Source organism: Miscanthus floridulus, chromosome 5 (assembly GCF_019320115.1).
Source record: "Miscanthus floridulus cultivar M001 chromosome 5, ASM1932011v1, whole genome shotgun sequence".
In the NCBI taxonomy this organism is placed as follows: Eukaryota; Viridiplantae; Streptophyta; class Magnoliopsida; order Poales; family Poaceae; genus Miscanthus; species Miscanthus floridulus.
This window is the reverse complement of record NC_089584.1, coordinates 140,349,118-140,366,209: the sequence shown is the minus strand read 5'-3', so window position 1 is coordinate 140,366,209 and position 17,092 is coordinate 140,349,118. Positions and strand designations below refer to the sequence as shown.

The 17,092-nt window shown below is 47.7% G+C and overlaps 1 protein-coding gene and 2 pseudogenes across 1 annotated transcript; 2 read left to right on the top strand and 1 right to left on the bottom strand.

Annotated features, from left to right (window-relative positions):
• The first annotated feature begins 722 nt into the window (after positions 1 to 722).
• On the top strand, positions 723 to 7,692 carry LOC136455495 (uncharacterized; annotated as a pseudogene).
• Positions 7,693 to 8,583: 891 nt separating this feature from the next.
• On the top strand, positions 8,584 to 12,119 carry LOC136455494 (uncharacterized; annotated as a pseudogene).
• A 2,098-nt stretch (positions 12,120 to 14,217) lies between these two features.
• LOC136455493 (probable LRR receptor-like serine/threonine-protein kinase At4g37250) lies at positions 14,218 to 15,375 on the bottom strand. The gene has a single exon (XM_066455497.1). It carries the CDS (start codon positions 15,373 to 15,375, stop codon positions 14,218 to 14,220), a length of 1,158 nt encoding a protein of 385 aa, XP_066311594.1.
• Positions 15,376 to 17,092: the final 1,717 nt, after the last annotated feature.

Here is a 17,092-nt window from a genome sequence, read left to right as displayed (position 1 = left end):
AATTTATCGGAGATCATGGATAAATAGGATAAGCAAGATATATCGGAAATATCGGACCAAATTAAAAAAAAATCAAATTGTTTTAAAAAAATCCGTAGAATTTGACTTGAAACTATTCCTAAGCTATTAAACATCACTTGTTCACAGATAAAAACAAGAATAAAACATTATAGTGTGGGATTGTCGCACGGCTGAATTTAGGTTGTATGTGTGGAAGCAGGAAAGAAGGGAAAAATTTGGCCGATGTCAAATTTTATCGGACCCTGTGGATAGAAAGGAAATTTCGGAAATTTCCGTGAATTTCGGCCGATAAAAAAAACCTTGCGCTGTTACTATTCGTCTATTTTGAAGCATGCCATTACAATTTTTCGTTTTCCACAAATATGCCACAAAATACGTATAGACACTGCCTTGGCCCAACTGCAGGCGAATACGAAGACGTATACTTAATCGCAGCCTCTCTTCCTGTCACTGACATGTGGGCCTCACATGTCATCTTCTTCTTCCTTCTCTCCTCATCTTCCCTTGCTGAGCGCGTCGACGACGATGGCGAGAAGCAGCAGCAGCACGCGGGTGAGTGGAGCTCGTGGCCTGGGCGAACTAGGCGGCGCACGGAGCACGCGGCCGGGCTCGCGAGCGTGAGGGCGAGCTGCTGCAGCGGGCGGTCAGGCTTGTGAGCAAGAGCGGCGCCGCCGGCAGCTAGGCGCGAGGGGCCGCGGGCCATGGCGTCGGTGCGGGAGGCCGGGCTCGCAAGCGCGAGCGGCTGCTGCGGGCGGGTGTGCTCGCGAGCAGGAGCGGTGCGCCGGCATCGAGGTGCGAGCCACCCAGGCCACGAGCTCCGCTCGGCCGCGTGCTGCTGCTGCTGCTGCTCGGTCGTGTACTGCTACTGCTACTGCTGCTCGCCATCGCCATCGACGCGCTCAGCAAGGGAAGATGAGGAGAGGAGGAAGAAGAAGATGACATGTGTGACCCGAGTGTCAGTGACAGGGGAGAGAGAGGTTGCGATGAAGTATATGTCTTCGTATACGTCCACAGCTGAGTTCGGGTCGTGTTCATACGTATTCTGTGGCATATTTGTGGAAAACGAATAATTATAATAGAATACTTCAAAATAGGCAAATAGTAATGAATTCTCTTGACATCAAAAATATTATAATGGCACGAATCCCAATATCCTTTTTTATTTGCGAGCAAAACAAGCACCAATTTGGCTCGTCTCGGCGCGTGCCCCCACTCGCTCGCGCCCCTTTGCTGACCCCGCTCCCCGGTGATCTGATGTCGGCGGTGGCGCGCGCGCTCTCTCCGCGCCGTCGAGAAGAGCTCCGCTCGGAGCCGTGAGCCTCTGCGCACCGCGACCCGGGGCTAGGGTTCGTGCGGCGCGGCCTTGCGAGGTACGGCTCTGCCTGCGCTCGCTCCGGGTGCCCAGAATCATGCTGCGTTCAGTTTAGTCGTCGTGGTCGGTTGCTGTAGGAGGCTAGGAGCTAGTGCTTGGTGGGGTTATGGGTGCTAACGCCTCGCGTTGCTGGATTTGGAGCTAAACGCGAGGTTTTGGTGCAATTTTGAGGGTGTGAGGTGGTGGGTGGTGGATTGGTGATCTGCCTAATGCAGATGCAATTAGGTCACTTCACTGTACAATCCTATTGCTATTCAAGCAAACAAACTGTTTGTTGATGTATTTCTTACATTTTGGCAGCTGGATTTTTTGATTTCATAGCATGGATTGCCTCGATTTCATTTGCCTCCAAATCTTTTTTTTGTCACATAGTGGCACTAGAATGGAGGGAATTTTGGGGTAATGGAACTGATGATCATGGACTCACAAATCATTAGCATTGCTTCTTATGGCCGTACTAGTGACTAGTCATTAGTTTCTTCTGTGGCAATTTTATGTGTTTGCTGTAGTAATCACTGTAGTTTATTTAGTTTTAAGGAGGGCTCTAAACAGAAAATCATTTCTTACTTTGACTATAACTAAATATTTCAGATCCCACATTGTCAGGAAGCAAGTGTTGCTGGGCCTTATGGGCCGTGGGCCAAGGCTGCTCGGTGGCTGGGCGCCGGTGTACAAAAGGCACAAGCCAAGAGTACCGGGGGGGGGGGGGGGGGGGGGGGGGAGAAATTATGAGATTACCTTTTACCCTTACTAGTTACTGTTCTTCTTCCTCTCTATCCCTTGCTGATTCCAGACCTCCCTCTCCTTGAGGTCTTGTATCCCTACTACTTGATTCGAGTTATCTATTAGTCAATCGAGTTGGGTTGCTAACACACATTTATTCATATTTACTAGTTCCACTATTGTTATGTCTTGCTACTTTTAATAAAAAAAGAGAGAACAAAAACAGACATATGATGCAATAGGAGGGAGATCTGGGACTTAAATTAGGGTTATGATGAAGAGAGTACAATGTTGAAGATGACATTAAATGAATATTGGCTTGCCTGCGTGATGGCATCCGCTAATGCAGTTGTCCAAATTTGTCTGATTTATGTATCATCAGCAGAAATCTCAACTTATCACTGTGATTATACCTTTGCCTCTTGGTTTCAGGAGAATTTCCATAATAACTGTCTGTTGACATCGTCTAGTCTGAATTCAAGTCCTTTGCGATGCCCTCCATGCAATTGTGCTCCAATGGCTTTGGCCGACACAAGAATTCCTTACCAGCCTGATGTTGACAAGCATGGTGGAGTTCTGGTATGGAAGCTTTCAGAGTATTTTTGTATGGGATGAGTCCTCTTCCCTTGTGCTGACAAATGTTTTGTGTTCATCTGCAGGCCTATGATCTGGTTCAAGGGAACCTTGTAAGTTTTGCATTCACGCAAATTATCTGTCATTAGTTGTAACACTAGCTTGATGTTGAAATATTTTTGTGCAATCAACATAAATCAAATTCAACACTTTAACTTCAGGTGCAGTGGAATTCGTTTATGGACAAATCAATACCTTTTTTTTAGATAATGGATAAACATCCGGCCTCTACATCCGTAGATGTACACAGCCCAAAATTACAGAAAATGATAAAACCAAAAAGAAAGCCAAGGTCTTATAACATGACCAAGACGCTAACTTAAACAATAAAATTGTTTCCATCCGTTATTGGATATCTCTAGAGCAATAACTTCTAATTTCTTGCTTATTGTGGAGAGCGCGTCCTTAGCTTGCTCTTCACGCTGCAGCTGGGCCCAGAAGCGTAACCAGTACGCTCCCCTGAAAATGACCTGCATAATAGAGTTAGATTTTATTTTATTAAAAACAACATCATTACGGCATCTCCAAATAGCCCAACACATAGCAGCCACTCCCACCCAAATCAAATTTCTAATCCTTTTATTTTGATTAGACAGCCAGTTACCAAACATGTGGCTGATTGATCTAGGTTGAGTTAAACTAGTAGCAAAGAAGATAATCCTCCAAATCATTATGGCAATAGGGCAGTCCAGGAATAAGTGTTGAATAGTTTCATTCCCATTGCAACAAACGCAATTCTGACTCCCTTTCCAATTTTTCCTAGACAGGTTATCTTTGGTAAGAATGACACCTCTTTGTAGGAACCAGAGGAAAATTTTTATTTTTAGAGGAACTTTTATCTTCCAAATCTTCCTATGCCGAAAAGATGTATTTGTATCTATAAGGTTGAGATACATGGATCTGACTGAGAATGAACCTGAGCTGGTTAAACTCCATCTAAAATGATCAGATCCATTTATTAGTTCGACATGAGAAATACTTGCTACTAGACTAAGCCATTCTGTAAGTTTATTACCCACCAGAGCCCTCCTAAAAGAAATATTCAGAGGGCTAGTGCTCATTATCTTTGAGACTGTAGCGTGAGGATCTCTCACAATATTATATAAAGATGGATAACGAACTTTCAGAGGCCTAGCACCTACCCATACATCATCCCAAAATCTAGCCGTGGTTCCATCCTTAATATCGAAAGAACCTTTTGCCAGCACCTCATCCTTGATATGCATGAGGCCTCTCCAAAAATGTGAATCATTTGGCTTTGCCGTGACCTGGGATAAACTTTTTGAATTTAGGTATTTATTCTGTAATAGCGTTTGCCATATGCCTTCTGTGTTCATGAGATTCACTAGCCATTTTGCTAGTAGGCATTTATTTTGCAGTTGTAAATTCAGAATACCTAGTCCACCTTGATCCTTGGGACGACAAATGATATCCCATTTGGCAAGGCGGTATTTATGTTTCTCTGAGGATCCTTGCCAGAAGAACCTCGACCTAAAATGATTGAGTTTTTTGATAACTCCTTTTGGGATCTCAAAGAAAGACATCATAAACATGGGTAGGCTGCTTAATACAGAATTAAGCAGTACTAGACGTCCCCCATAGGATAAGTATTTCGCTTTCCAGCATGAGAGCTTTTGTTCGAATCGCTCTTCAACTTTTCTCCATTCAGAATTAAGGAGTTGCCGGTGGTGCATAGGGATGCCTAGATATCTGAAGGGGTATTCCCCTGCTTTACAGCCAAAGAGATCAGTGTAGAAGGATTCCATTTCTTTGGCTGCCCCAAAGCAAAAAATCTCACTCTTGTGGAAATTAATTTTGAGCCCAGATAATTGTTCAAAGGCGCATAGTAAAAGTTTGAGATTTTTCGCTTGTTCTTGATCGTGGTCTAGAAACATGATGGTGTCATCTGCATATTGTAGGATTGATAAACCATCATCAACCAGGTGGGGGATAATTCCACTTATCTGCCCATCCGCTTTTGCTCTATTAATAAGAATAGCTAGCATATCAGCGACGATGTTAAATAAGATAGGTGACATAGGATCACCCTGCCGGAGTCCCCTTCTGGTTTGGAAGTATGGGCCAATGTCATCATTAACTTTAATCCCCACACTTCCTCCAGAGACCATATTCTGAACCCACCTACACCATTTAGGTGAGAAACCTTTCATACGCAAAGTCTGTTGTAAGAACGACCACTTGACCTTGTCATATGCTTTTTCAAAGTCAATTTTGAAAATGACTCCGTTTCTTTTCTTAGAGTGTAATTCATGGATGGTTTCGTGGAGAATTACCACACCTTCCATAATATTCCTACCTGGCATAAAGGCCGACTGTGTTGGTTTCACCACTGTTTTGGCAACCGTATTCAGTCTATTTGTGCCCACTTTTGTGAATATCTTGAAACTCACATTGAGGACGCAAATTGGTCGATATTGCTGAATTTTTATGGCATTTTGAATCTTTGGAATTAGAGTAATGACTCCAAAATTCAAACTGTAGAGATCGAGTGTCTCCAAATGTAGGTCTGCAAAGAGACAAAGAAGGTCCTCAATATGTGCTTATAATTTGTCTTCATAGTGTATCATTTCGTATTTTGTTATAGGAACATACGTGATACTTTTATGTTTTGATTGTGAACCACGTGACTAACAAACCATTTGTCTGTGAAGGATCTTTCGCGAAGAGATTGGCTCAGGAATTCCCAATGTGGCAGGTCATTATATCTATCGTTCTGATGATGGTCGGAATTGCTCTACAATGCATATATGAAAAATGATTGACATTTCTCTTTATGCAGTTCCTCTTGGTTGATTTGCGCTGTCATGGCGACTCAGCATCAATTAAGGAGCGTGGACCACACACTGTTGCCTCAACTGCTCTTGATGTTCTAAAGCTGGTTTGTAGCTTCTTGCGTCGGCTATTTATGCCTTCGCCCCATGGCTTCTCATGTTTTCAATCTTCATTTTTTATCAATAGAACAAGATGTGTAGCTTGTTTGAAAACAAACTGCATCTGTGTCCAATGTGCTTGCGCAATATCTGCATATTCATCTTATTGCAAATCTAGCTTTATGCATTTGGAGACAGACCTAACCCTTCATGTTATGTTACATGCATCAGCGTCATATGACAAAATGCAGATTTGAGATTCCTGTAATTTAATAATCATCACTATGAAGTAAATGACAAAGTGATTTGGTGGCATGGCACTACACCTGTTTTAAAACTTATATGTTATATTTGGTGCTATTTGTTATTTCTCGGTTGTTCACTCCTTTTTTAGCTTACTTATATTTTGCTTCATCAAAATCCAACAGATAGTGCAGCTCAGGCTAACCCCTCGGGTTTTGGTTGGTCACAGCTTTGGCGGAAAAGGTTTTTATTAATATATGTCTTTATCTTTTATAAATGTCATGCTTTACAACAAAAGTAATTAAAATGTATACTGGTACTCATATATGAGTTTTGCAGTGGCCTTGAGTATGGTAGAACAAGCTGCAAAACCACTTGCTCGTCCTGTTAGAGTGAGCTTTACTTCTTGTTTTGAATGTTGTTGGTGTGATTGAAATGTGTTTGCATTGATTAGTTCTTCTCTTTTATGCTTATTTTCTTGGTATTATGTTCCTTAAAAGGTATGGGTTCTTGATGCTACTCCTGGCAAAGTTCATGCCGGGGGAGATGGTGAAGATCACCCTGCTGAACTTATTTTCTCAGAAGAATGCCTGAGCAGGTTGAACTTTAAGAAGTATCTTAAAAACTTGTACTGGGCAATACATTTTGGTGCCCTGTCACAGCTTCACGATTCATTTTTCTTTTGCATTTTATTGTTGAAATTCAGGTTTCTTCAAAACAGGAGGTGGTCGATGCTCTTGTTAAAGGACAATTTTCTGTGGATGTTGCACGGGTATGGTTAACAGCTTATTGAGATGCCCTTTCAGGCTACTCTATCTTGTTGTCTCCAATGAAACAACAGTCAACATGTATTCCTTTTTTGTGTTGTTTCTTTGTTTCAGTGGGTGGCCACAAATCTACGTCGAACCAGTCCATTGGGTCAGCGATCATCTTCAAGCTTCTCATGGACTTTTGACCTAAATGGCATCTCTGAGATGTACAAGTCTTATGAGGATACTAACTTATGGTAAATCTTCAGCGATGCCAGTTGAGATCATCTAAAGAAAGTATGTTGTGTGACTAATGGAATGCTGCTCCATTCAGGAGGATTGTAGAGAATGTACCAAGGGGTGTTCATATTAATTTTCTAAAAGCTGAACGAAGTTTGCATAGATGGGCTCTTGAAGACCTCCAAAGAATTCATACTGCGGAGGAATTAGCTGCTGATGAGGGTGGAGGAGTTGAAATGCACGTGCTTGAAGATGCTGGACACTGGGTATTTTGGCATCCGCCTTTTTTTTACTATAAAGGTGCAAACCAAAAGATTTGATTATTTGCATGTTTCCTTCCAGGTTCATGCAGACAACCCAGATGGTCTCTTTAGAATTCTCTCGTAAACCTTCCGAATCGAAACTACTATAAGAGGAATGCAAGACTGAGGATCAAACCTTAATTGATCTAGTGACAATATGAGGGGAGGCACTTGCGAATCGATTCAACTATAAGAGGAATGCAAGAGGATCAAACCTTAATTGATCCAGTGACAATCTGAGGGGAGACACTGACATTACCAGGAGATGTGTATATTACAAGCAGGGAGGGTGGATCCATCATTTTTCTGAATGATAGGCGTCTTTGTTCATTTGTTCATTCTTTTTTTTAAAAAAAAGAGAGTAAAATGCATATTTAGTACATAGGCCCTATTCGCTGGTATTATGAGCCGTACTATTTTCAGCGAACAAATAATGTTTTTCTCTCACAACAAATCAGCGAACAGTACTTTCAGCCATGGCTTTTCAGCAAAGCGAATAGGGCCATAAACTTGGCAAGTGGGTGCACTTACATACATTATCTCTTTAATTGCTCAACTCAGTTCAAGAACTTGTCAAGTGGGTGCACTTACATACATGATCCTTCTAATTGCTGAACTCAGTTCAAAATTATGGAAGGTGGGTGCATGGCAAGGAAAAAAATAGCCATACTAGTGGCCGATCTAGCATAGGAGGTTGTATTAATTTTAGATTGCCTCTTGGTATTATATTGTGTCATTATTTAGTGCTCACTTTAGCACAGACGAGAGACAGAGAGTTAGAGAGTTTTGGCAGAGGGAGAAAGGATGGCGCCGATGGCGCGTAATCACGGACAAAAGTGTATGCAACGGATGGGTCCAAGCCGAAGGGAGCGCTGCTAAACAAGCCTTTATTTGCCAGAACTCACGACTCCTCCACAAGTCTTGGACACGCAGCATAGTAAAAGAATCCTTGCTACGGACGTGCAAAGAGTTGTACTTTACCTGGAGTCGGCATTCAGAGGAGACACGAGAGGGCGGGACAGAAGAAAGTTTTTTTTTTTTGTGAAAAATTTCCAAGGCACAGGGGTTTGAGTTCGGGCCGGTCGGGTGAAGCAGAGCAGGTTACGCACGCATCTACAAAACGCTACCGCTCGTTCCAATCACCTTCCGGTTGGAACGGGGACAATCGAAAAAATGGACTCGAAACATTTATCGTTTACACATTTGACACTGCATCCATATTCATAGATATAGATGGACTCATTTGTCATCCACCCGAGTATCAACGTGATCGAAGAGTTAATCTTTCCAATTTTCTCGTTGGAAAGGAAGAAGCGGCGCGGCCAAATAAATCAACGATGGGGGATAGGTGCCCGCCGACGCCGGTAGCCGCCCGCCGCTTGGCACCCTACCTGTGCTCGTGTACGATCATGGGCGACCAGAGCCTCCACGCAGGCGTCGTGCCGGAGCTGGCGGACTACTACTACGTGACGCCGCACGGGTGGGTCCTCCTGGTGGCGCCCGGGCCGTCGCCGCGCACTACCCGCCTGTGGGACCCTCGCACCGGCGAGCGCGTCTCCCTTCCTGCGATGGAGGGCGAGCTACCGGAGTACGGCGACGACTGGAAGTGCTCTCTCTCCGACGCGCCCACCGCTGCGTCGTGCCACGTTCTCGTACTGGATATCCGCAAGCCCAGTTTCCGGTACTGCCGTGTTGGCGGGTGGAAGTCGCACGACTACGACATCGGCGACCGGATCCTGCCGCCGCCGGACTACGCGCCGCCGGGGTCGTTGGTCATCCTGCAGATGGCCGCCGTGGGTGGCAAGTTCTATTTCGAAGCGGAGGCCGGGAAGCTGGGGGTCGTCGACTTGTCGCAGGCGACGACGGAGTTGAGCTTCGTCGACTACCCGGAGCCCGAGTTCCCGGAGGGATGCAACTGCCGCCGGGGGCACCTGGTGGCGTCACGTGGCGAGCCGTTCGACGTACACATATGCCACAAGGAATTCAGCCCCGAGGTCCTGACGGTGTGTGTCTATAAGGTCCACCTGTCAGGGGCAGGGGCAGGGGCCGCCACTCCGCGTGAGGTGAAGGACCTGGGCGATAGGGCGTTCCTGCTGAGCTACCCCAACTCTCAGCTGCTTGTGTCGGCGAGCAAGTACGGAATAAAGGGGAACCGCATCTACTTCAATCACAATCAGCATGTTCAGGTGGTTGGTTTCTGAGCTGTCCGGCTGGTGCTGATTTATTACGAATAAGTCTGGCTGCGAGCAAGCTAATATATTGAAGGAGATGGACGGTGGGCTGCTTTGCATCTACGACCTGGATGAGCAGAGCTTGGAGGCCGTGCGGCCGTGCCCAGACATTCCGGAGCTTCTTCGGAATTCTTTCTGGGTGCTGCCTACCCATCAAGATATATAGCTTTTCCTGTTACTTTACTTCTTAAGGCCCGTCTCAATGGGGATGTTATGGAAGTATCATGTACATTAATTAGGGTGACACATCAGCATGGGAACACTTTTTGCATGAAATGGTGAGAAGAGAGAATAAATTCGTTTCATGGCCACGACACTCGCCAGCTCCGTTTCCAAGGTCTCGGTAACTCCACGACACCCGCATTGAGAGGGATAGTTTCATCCACCCGCCTCCAGGCGTCAAGATCCAATCCTCCCGTCTCCTTCCCCCCGTGCGCGCGATTCCTCCTGCCTCCTTCCCCGCGCGTGCGATTCCTCCCGCCTCCTTCCCCGCGTAGCTCCGGGCGGCGAGTCAACGGAGGGATTCGGCGCGGAGGCAACCACCTTGGAATGAAGACGGCGTTGTCTCCTACGCCGCCGGCCCCTCCGGCTTCTTCTCCGTCGGCCCCTGCTGCGCCACCACCGTCCGCCCCAACGCCGCCACCGGGTCCGCCAACACCGTCCGCCCTAGAGTCAGTGCCTTCGTCCTTCCCTGGTCCACGGTAAGCCCTAGATCCACGGTGATTTCGATGATTTCGATGTGTAGAGATGTCCGGATCTCTTGTATGGTTCGGTTCTCTTGTGAATTCCATAGGTCCGGATCTTGAAAGCAGTGGAAATCCTGTCCATATTGTCACACGAATTCTTTTTGATTACCATGCTTAGCAGTTGGATTTGATGTTTCTTTGTAATTACCATGCTTAGCAGTTGGATTTGATCACGGGGTCTAATATTTGGTTGTCTTGTTGGTGTGTAAACATGCTAGATTTGCTTGTCATATCATATTTGTGGTGAGATGCAATGGTGTTATGAACATATGAAGCCATTGCTGGATTCAGTTGGTGATTGGTATGGCGCTCATATGTGAATCTGTTATATCTGAGAATGATAATTGCAATTTTGCACATTCTAATGCTGATGTTTCAAGCTCAGCTCTCATTGAATTTGTAGATTTCCATAACTTTAGTAATGTAGAAAGTGCAGCCTGCATACAAATAGAAATGTATGTATCTGACTTGCCATAGATCCATACTTCCATAGCCCTGTAGAGCTTGTGTGTGTCCATCAGCATTGACCTCCAGACTGTCTCTGTATATGTGAAGTCTAGTATCATGGCCTGGTTGATGTGAAAATCGCGTTGTGTCCTTTTCTGTCTGAAACTTTGGATACTGCTGAACTACATGTGTAGTGTATTTTCTGTCTAATTGGGTTCTCTTCCTTATGTGACTGGGAAGTGCTGCCTGCATACCTGCTTGACCTTTAACATTGGATAAGCAGTAGCAGGAGATGCTCAGCTGTAATGTGGAAACTATGCTTTCTTATGTAATATAGCAGTTAACTATACTGCATTTGTTGTGCTGACATTTAGTATTTTTTGTTTTGATGAATATGCCTGCAGCAACCATACTTCAGGGTCTATCCACCTGGTGGTTTTTTAAATTTCCTTCAACAACCATACTATCCGCCGCACCCACACATGGCAGGAGAAAATTTTCATTTTGTTGGTCAGACTATTAACGTGAACCCAATATCTCCACCACCACCACCAAGTGCCTATGGAACATTAACACCCCAAGCTGTGAAACAAGGAACTTCAACAAACGAGACGATGACTATTGACATTGAGGAAGGAGAGAATAGTGAGGCAAATAGGTCAGTAAAGAAAAGATATTGGACTCATGACGAAGAAACGAGGCTGGTAACTGATCAGTTTTTTATTTTCCTTTTTGTAGGCCAATGTTTGGTACAATACTTGATTTGTTCATATTTTTTTATTTCATATTTTGTAGGCCAGTGCTTGGTTGAATGTTTCAAAAGACCCAGTTAGGGGTAATGACAAGAAATTTGATACATTTTGGAAGAAAATCACCGAGGAGTTTAACAGGAAAGGGAATGGGAAGCGTAGAAGGGAAATAAACCAATTGAAGGTTCACTGGTCACGCCTGAAGTCATCGATCACTGATTTCAATGACGCTTGGACTAAGGTAACTCAAATGCATACAAGCGGATACTCCGACGGCATTCTAGAGGAAGAGGCACAGAAGATATATGAAAGCAGGTTTGGAAAGCGTTTTTCGTTGGTGCATTGGTGGAAGATATTAAAAGAGGAGCCCAAATGGTGTGCACAGTTTGAAGAAAAAGAGAAAGACAAGACTGAGATAGTTGATGTTCCAGAAGAACAGTCACGTCCCATTGGTAGAGAAGCAGCAAAGGCTGAGCTTAGTGGAAAGCGCAAGAAGGATAATGTTATGGAAGGAATTGTGATCCTTAGGAACAATATTGAGAAAATTATCGATGTGCAGCAAGATCGGAAGGTGGAGTGCGAAAAGGTTATGGAAGCACAAATTCAGATATAAAACGTAAATTTGAAGGCAGCAAAGGAGCAAAAGGAAGCAAGGATGTTTGAGGTCTACAATTCCTTACTCAATCAAGATACAAGTCACATGTCTGAAGATCAAAAGGCTAACCGAGAAAAGGCATTACGTAAGCTTGAGGAAAAGTTATTTGCTGACTAAGGTTAGTTCTCAGTCTTAATGCTGCACTATATATTTGTGTGAATGTAGCACTATATATGTGTGAATGCAGCACTTTATTTTAAGACTTAATGCTGCACTATATAGCCAGTGAATGTAGCACTATATATGTGTGAATGTAGCACTATATATGTGTGAATGCAGCACTTTATTTTAAGACTTAATACTGCACTATATAGCCAGTGAATATCTAAGACTGAGAAAAATAGTTTGTCGACTAAGGTTAGTTCTGAATTTCTACAAGTGATTCTCATGTATCTCTGAATATGAAATGCTGCAATTTAGGCTGAGAGCTCATGCTCAACTATTTTTGTTTCTGCAGGGTGAAAGCAACCATATGAATCCTGTGAAAACAACCATATGAAGTGATGGTTGCTCGAAGCTTAGCTCTGTAGCTCATATGGTTAACTTCTGTTACAGTGATGGTTGCTGCTACTGGCCTGAATGTTTAAGTGAATTGAGAGAGAGAGGCTATCTGAATTTTTTTATCTCTGAAATGAAAATCTATGTGCATTTTATCTGAATGAAAATGAAAATATAGTTGAGTGTTATCTATATTTTATCATGTGTGAATGTGACTGTCCAGAAATCTCCCAGAGTTATACAATGCCATACTTGTATGGTTTCTCTCTTATCTGAACCGAAAGCTCATGTGTGCACCTGATGCTTGTATGGTTTCTCTCTTGTCAGAGAAGAGTACATTTCTGCTCCCCAGAACCACTCAGTTCCATGGTTTGACAGTTAGTAGTATGGCATTGTATCCGCTTCAGCATATCTATGGTTTGATAGGATCTATGATCATTTGATATCAACCGTTTTATTTGATTTGGTCACTTGGTAATGAGTTCAGAGTACCTGATTCTTGTGTGCACCTGATGCTTGTCATTCTATTTTGATAACAGTTCCATTCGTTGATTAGGTGGTCACCTGATGCTTTTTCAGACTGAATATAGGCTACTGAAAAAAACGTTAAATGTTACCTAGCCGTCTCTATTGCTGAACTTTGCATAGGCGTTTTATTTTGCCATCGAAATCTGATGTCAATCTTTTTTTATACTTGTTTCTTTCCTCCGTGCAAACTTTATTTTTTAAGTGTGCAAACTGACGTAAAAGGCTACGTAGTTTGCATACAACATTTGATCCCAACACAGTATACGAATTAAATGCTAAAGCTACCATATGAAACCGTGAAATGAAACTGTGCATTGAGAGGCCATGTTTCATTCTTAATATCATGTCTTGAAAACTGGGAGGTGAAACTCCCATGACATCCCCATTGAGACTGGCCTAAGTAATCGTTGCCGTCAGTAGAAACAAGTTTTGTTTGTGTCTTAATTATGGTCCTGTTATATATCGTTTGATCAATTGAGTGAGATGAGGAGTAACGTGATCCAAGAGTCTATGTTCCTACTTCATACAGTAAGAAACCTAAATTAAATATATTACCCCTTCGTTCTAAATTATAGTTTGCTACGCCTAGACTTGGGTGATATTTGGGTAGCAACCCAAAGAGAAGATGTTGGACGGCATCCCCAACGTTCACGTCGCAGAGCACAAGATTCAGTATCAGTTGCAAGTTTTGTGTAATGTGTTCATCTTGATCTGTGAGTTTTGCGCGTTGCGTTTGGTTCTTCCGTCATTCCGTGTGATAAGGTAACCTAGTTGAGCAACTGAGCATTGAGGTCAGGGCATGGAGCTCATACTTCACTCTGCAGGAGGAGCGAGGAACCATGCTATACGCAGCACGTAACGTGTGATCTCAGCAAGGGCGGTGATAGATGTACAATCTACATACAGGTAGTTGTGGTCATAGGAATCAGTTTCAATCTCAGATGGTTCATGAAAGCTAGGTAGTAGTGGTCATACGGCTTTAAAAGTTGGGAGATCTAACTATTTACCACTCTTACGGTGGCTGCATCTCCGTTTGCCAACTTTATCGTGCCAATTACAAAATTGTCCGAGAAAACAGTAACCAGACTAATATTTTGCCATTTTCGCTGACGTGTCATGCCAGATCACCGCGCCAGCGTGGAAGTTAATGCCTCCGTCTCCGCTGACCAACGGTGCTCGTAACTGTTCGTCAGCTCCCCCTCGTCCTGCTAATGGATGGCCGCGGCTGCCTCGGGGCTCCCGGCGGGGCACGAGCGGGGTTCTTGGGGATGGCCGCGAACGCCGGCGGCGAGTCAGTGGCGTTGAGAGGGTTCGAGAGCGACGACGGGATGGAGCACGCCTGCTTCAGCGGCAGCCGGCACAGGTTCGGGTTGCCCTCGTACGCCGCCGCCGGCTGCGCAGCGAACGGGGCGTCCTGTGGGATCACGCCAGTGAAGTTGTTCCGCGACAGGTCCACCGTCGCGTTCGCTAGGACGAGCGCGGCCAGCTCGGTCGGCACCGCGCCGGCGAGCTTGTTTGACGAAACGTTGAGCAGGCGGAGTCGTGCCCCCCCCAAGTCCGACGGGAGGGAGCTGTTGAAGCCGTTGCCGCTGAGGTCAACGAGCTCCAACATCCCGAGGCCCCCAATGGGGAGCTCGCCGGCGAAGCGGTTGCTGGCGAGCCCCAGCACGACGCGGTAGGGCAGCCTGCACAACGCGGCGGGGAGGCGGTCCACGAGCGCGTTGCCCGAGAGGTTGAGCTCCTGGAGACCGCGCGCGTAGGCCGCCGCCCCCGTGTTCGGGAGCTCGCTGGAGATGGCGTTGCCCGTGAGCGAGAGCACGCGGAGCTCGGTGGTGTTGAGCAGCGTGGCCGGCAGGCCACCGCTGAGGCTGTTCCCGAAGAGGTCGAGGTGGCGCAGGTGCTCGACGCGGCCGAGGTCCAGCGGCAGCGTCCCCGAGAGCTGCATGTTGGGGAGCATGAGGCTGATGACCCGCGACATCGTGGCCGCCGCCAGTGACGCGCCGAGCTCGCCCGCCGCGGCGGCGGCGGCGGCGTTCAGCGCGGGCGTGGGCGTGGAGTTGCCGTTGCCGTTGCCGTCGACGGAGGCGGAGGTCACGTTGACCGCCGCCGGTCCGGTGTTAGGCTGCGGGAAGCCGTTCCAGGCGCACGGTGCGGCGTCGTTGTAGGTCCAGCTGGCCAGCGCGCCCAGCGGGTCCGCGGTGACCGCGTTCTTGAAGGCCATGAGCAGCACCCCGTCGGCATTGAGCCCGCGGGAGTGGGCGCACAGCGAGGCGAGAAGCAGCAGTAGCAGCAGCCACCCCACCGCACCCGCCGTAGCTCTGCCGCCGCCCCTCCTCCGGCCATCCATTGCTGCTGCGGCGAGCGAGCTTCCTAGACGGCCAGCGGCGGCGCCAACATGTCCGTCCTCGATCCTCCTCCTAGGCCGCTAGCTTCCTTGGTTGCACAGCACAACAAGTGTTGACTGACCCGCTCCGGCCGGCTTCCTTGGTAGCTCAGCGCCCTCCCCTCGCGGTCAGGGCTCAGGAGGAGCAGCAGCAGGTGGAGAGGCGGTGCGAGCAGTGCGAGGTTGGCAATGGCATGTGAGGCTGGCATGAGAGGCGGTTCAGCGCCCGCGACGGTGGCGAAGCGGAGCAGGACGAGGAGGAGGACAAGGAGGAGAAGCGGAGCAGGACGAGGGGGAGCCGACGAACAGTTGCGGGCGCCGTTGGTCAGCGGAGACGGAGGCGTTAACTTCCACGCTGGCGCCGGATCCTGCGTGTTTGGCCGGATCAGGGACCCTAGGCGCCGGATCCCTCGATTCCTGCGTGTTTGGCCGGATCAGGGACCCTAGGCGCCGGATCCGTGCACGGGGAGCATTTCTACGGAGGATTGGAGGTCCCGGCGTCCTCTACGCGCCGGTCAGCGGCGATGCCCTCTGCCTACGGTCAGCTCGCCCTCTGGTCGCGGCCGGCTCGGCCTGTGCAACGACGGCGCCCGCGACCGTGGTCCTGCACGGCGGCGGCACCCGCGCCAGCGTCCTGCTTTGCCTGCGCAGACTGGTGGTCGTGGCTACTGGGGGCGCCTGCTCTGGTTGCACGCACAGCCCCGCCGGCGCTACTCTAGGCTCACGGGGGCGGCTGCCGGGCGGAGGCGTGGCTGCGGCCGGGTCTGCACTCCCCGTTCGCGCCGGCGCTCAGCTAGGCCTGCATGCCCGCGACGTCTGGCGGCTTTGGGGGCTCCTGCGTCCGGCTGGCTGGCGGCTGGCGGCTGCTGGCCATGGCTTTGACCGGGGCCTACGCCTTTGGGGACCGGTGGCCGGGGCCAGGGGACACCCCCAGCTACCGTGGTCGAACAAGCTCCTGGGTGAAAACTCTGCCCAGCTTCTCGCTTCGGGCCGGCAGCGGTGGCGCAGCCTGCGCCATCCACCTTCCTGAAGGCGTCGTCGAAGGATCAGTTCGTCGCGCTGGTCGTTGGGGCCAGTTCAAGGACGAAAGTCCTTCTTGCGCCTCTTCAATGTTGTTGGCGTCTGTGGACGTCGTTCCCTTTTTTGTAGGCTTCGTTGTTGGCCACCATCCGTCGGATCAACTCCTAGCTTGTACTGTGCCTGCCGTGCTTCCTCTTCGCTTTGGTCGTTCCACCTAGGGTGTTTTTGTTGCCGCAGTCGTCATCTTCTTCGCAGCGACTACCTGGTCACTTGCGGATGCTGTTGTCTTTCTCTTTGCAGCGGCTACCTGGTCGCTTGCGGATACTGTGATCGTCCTCTTCGCAGCGGCTACCTGGTCGCTTGCGGATACTGTCGTCTTCTTCTTCGCAGCGGCTACCCGGTCGCTTGCGGATGTGCTGGGCTTTCTACTGGTGGATGCTTTGCCACCATGGCTTCACCCCCTCTGTTGGCGACCATTGCGTGGATGTATTTTTCTTTTGCAGGCATAGTCGGTTGGTGCTTGGGGTGGAGGTTCCCCCTCGTATTTTCTTGCTGTTTGTTTGTGTCTTCCGGATTCCGCAGGTGATCTTAGGGTTACTTGTGAGTCCTTTGTAACCGTTTTTCGGTCTTTCTTTTGGCCATTCCTTTTAATGAAAAACGG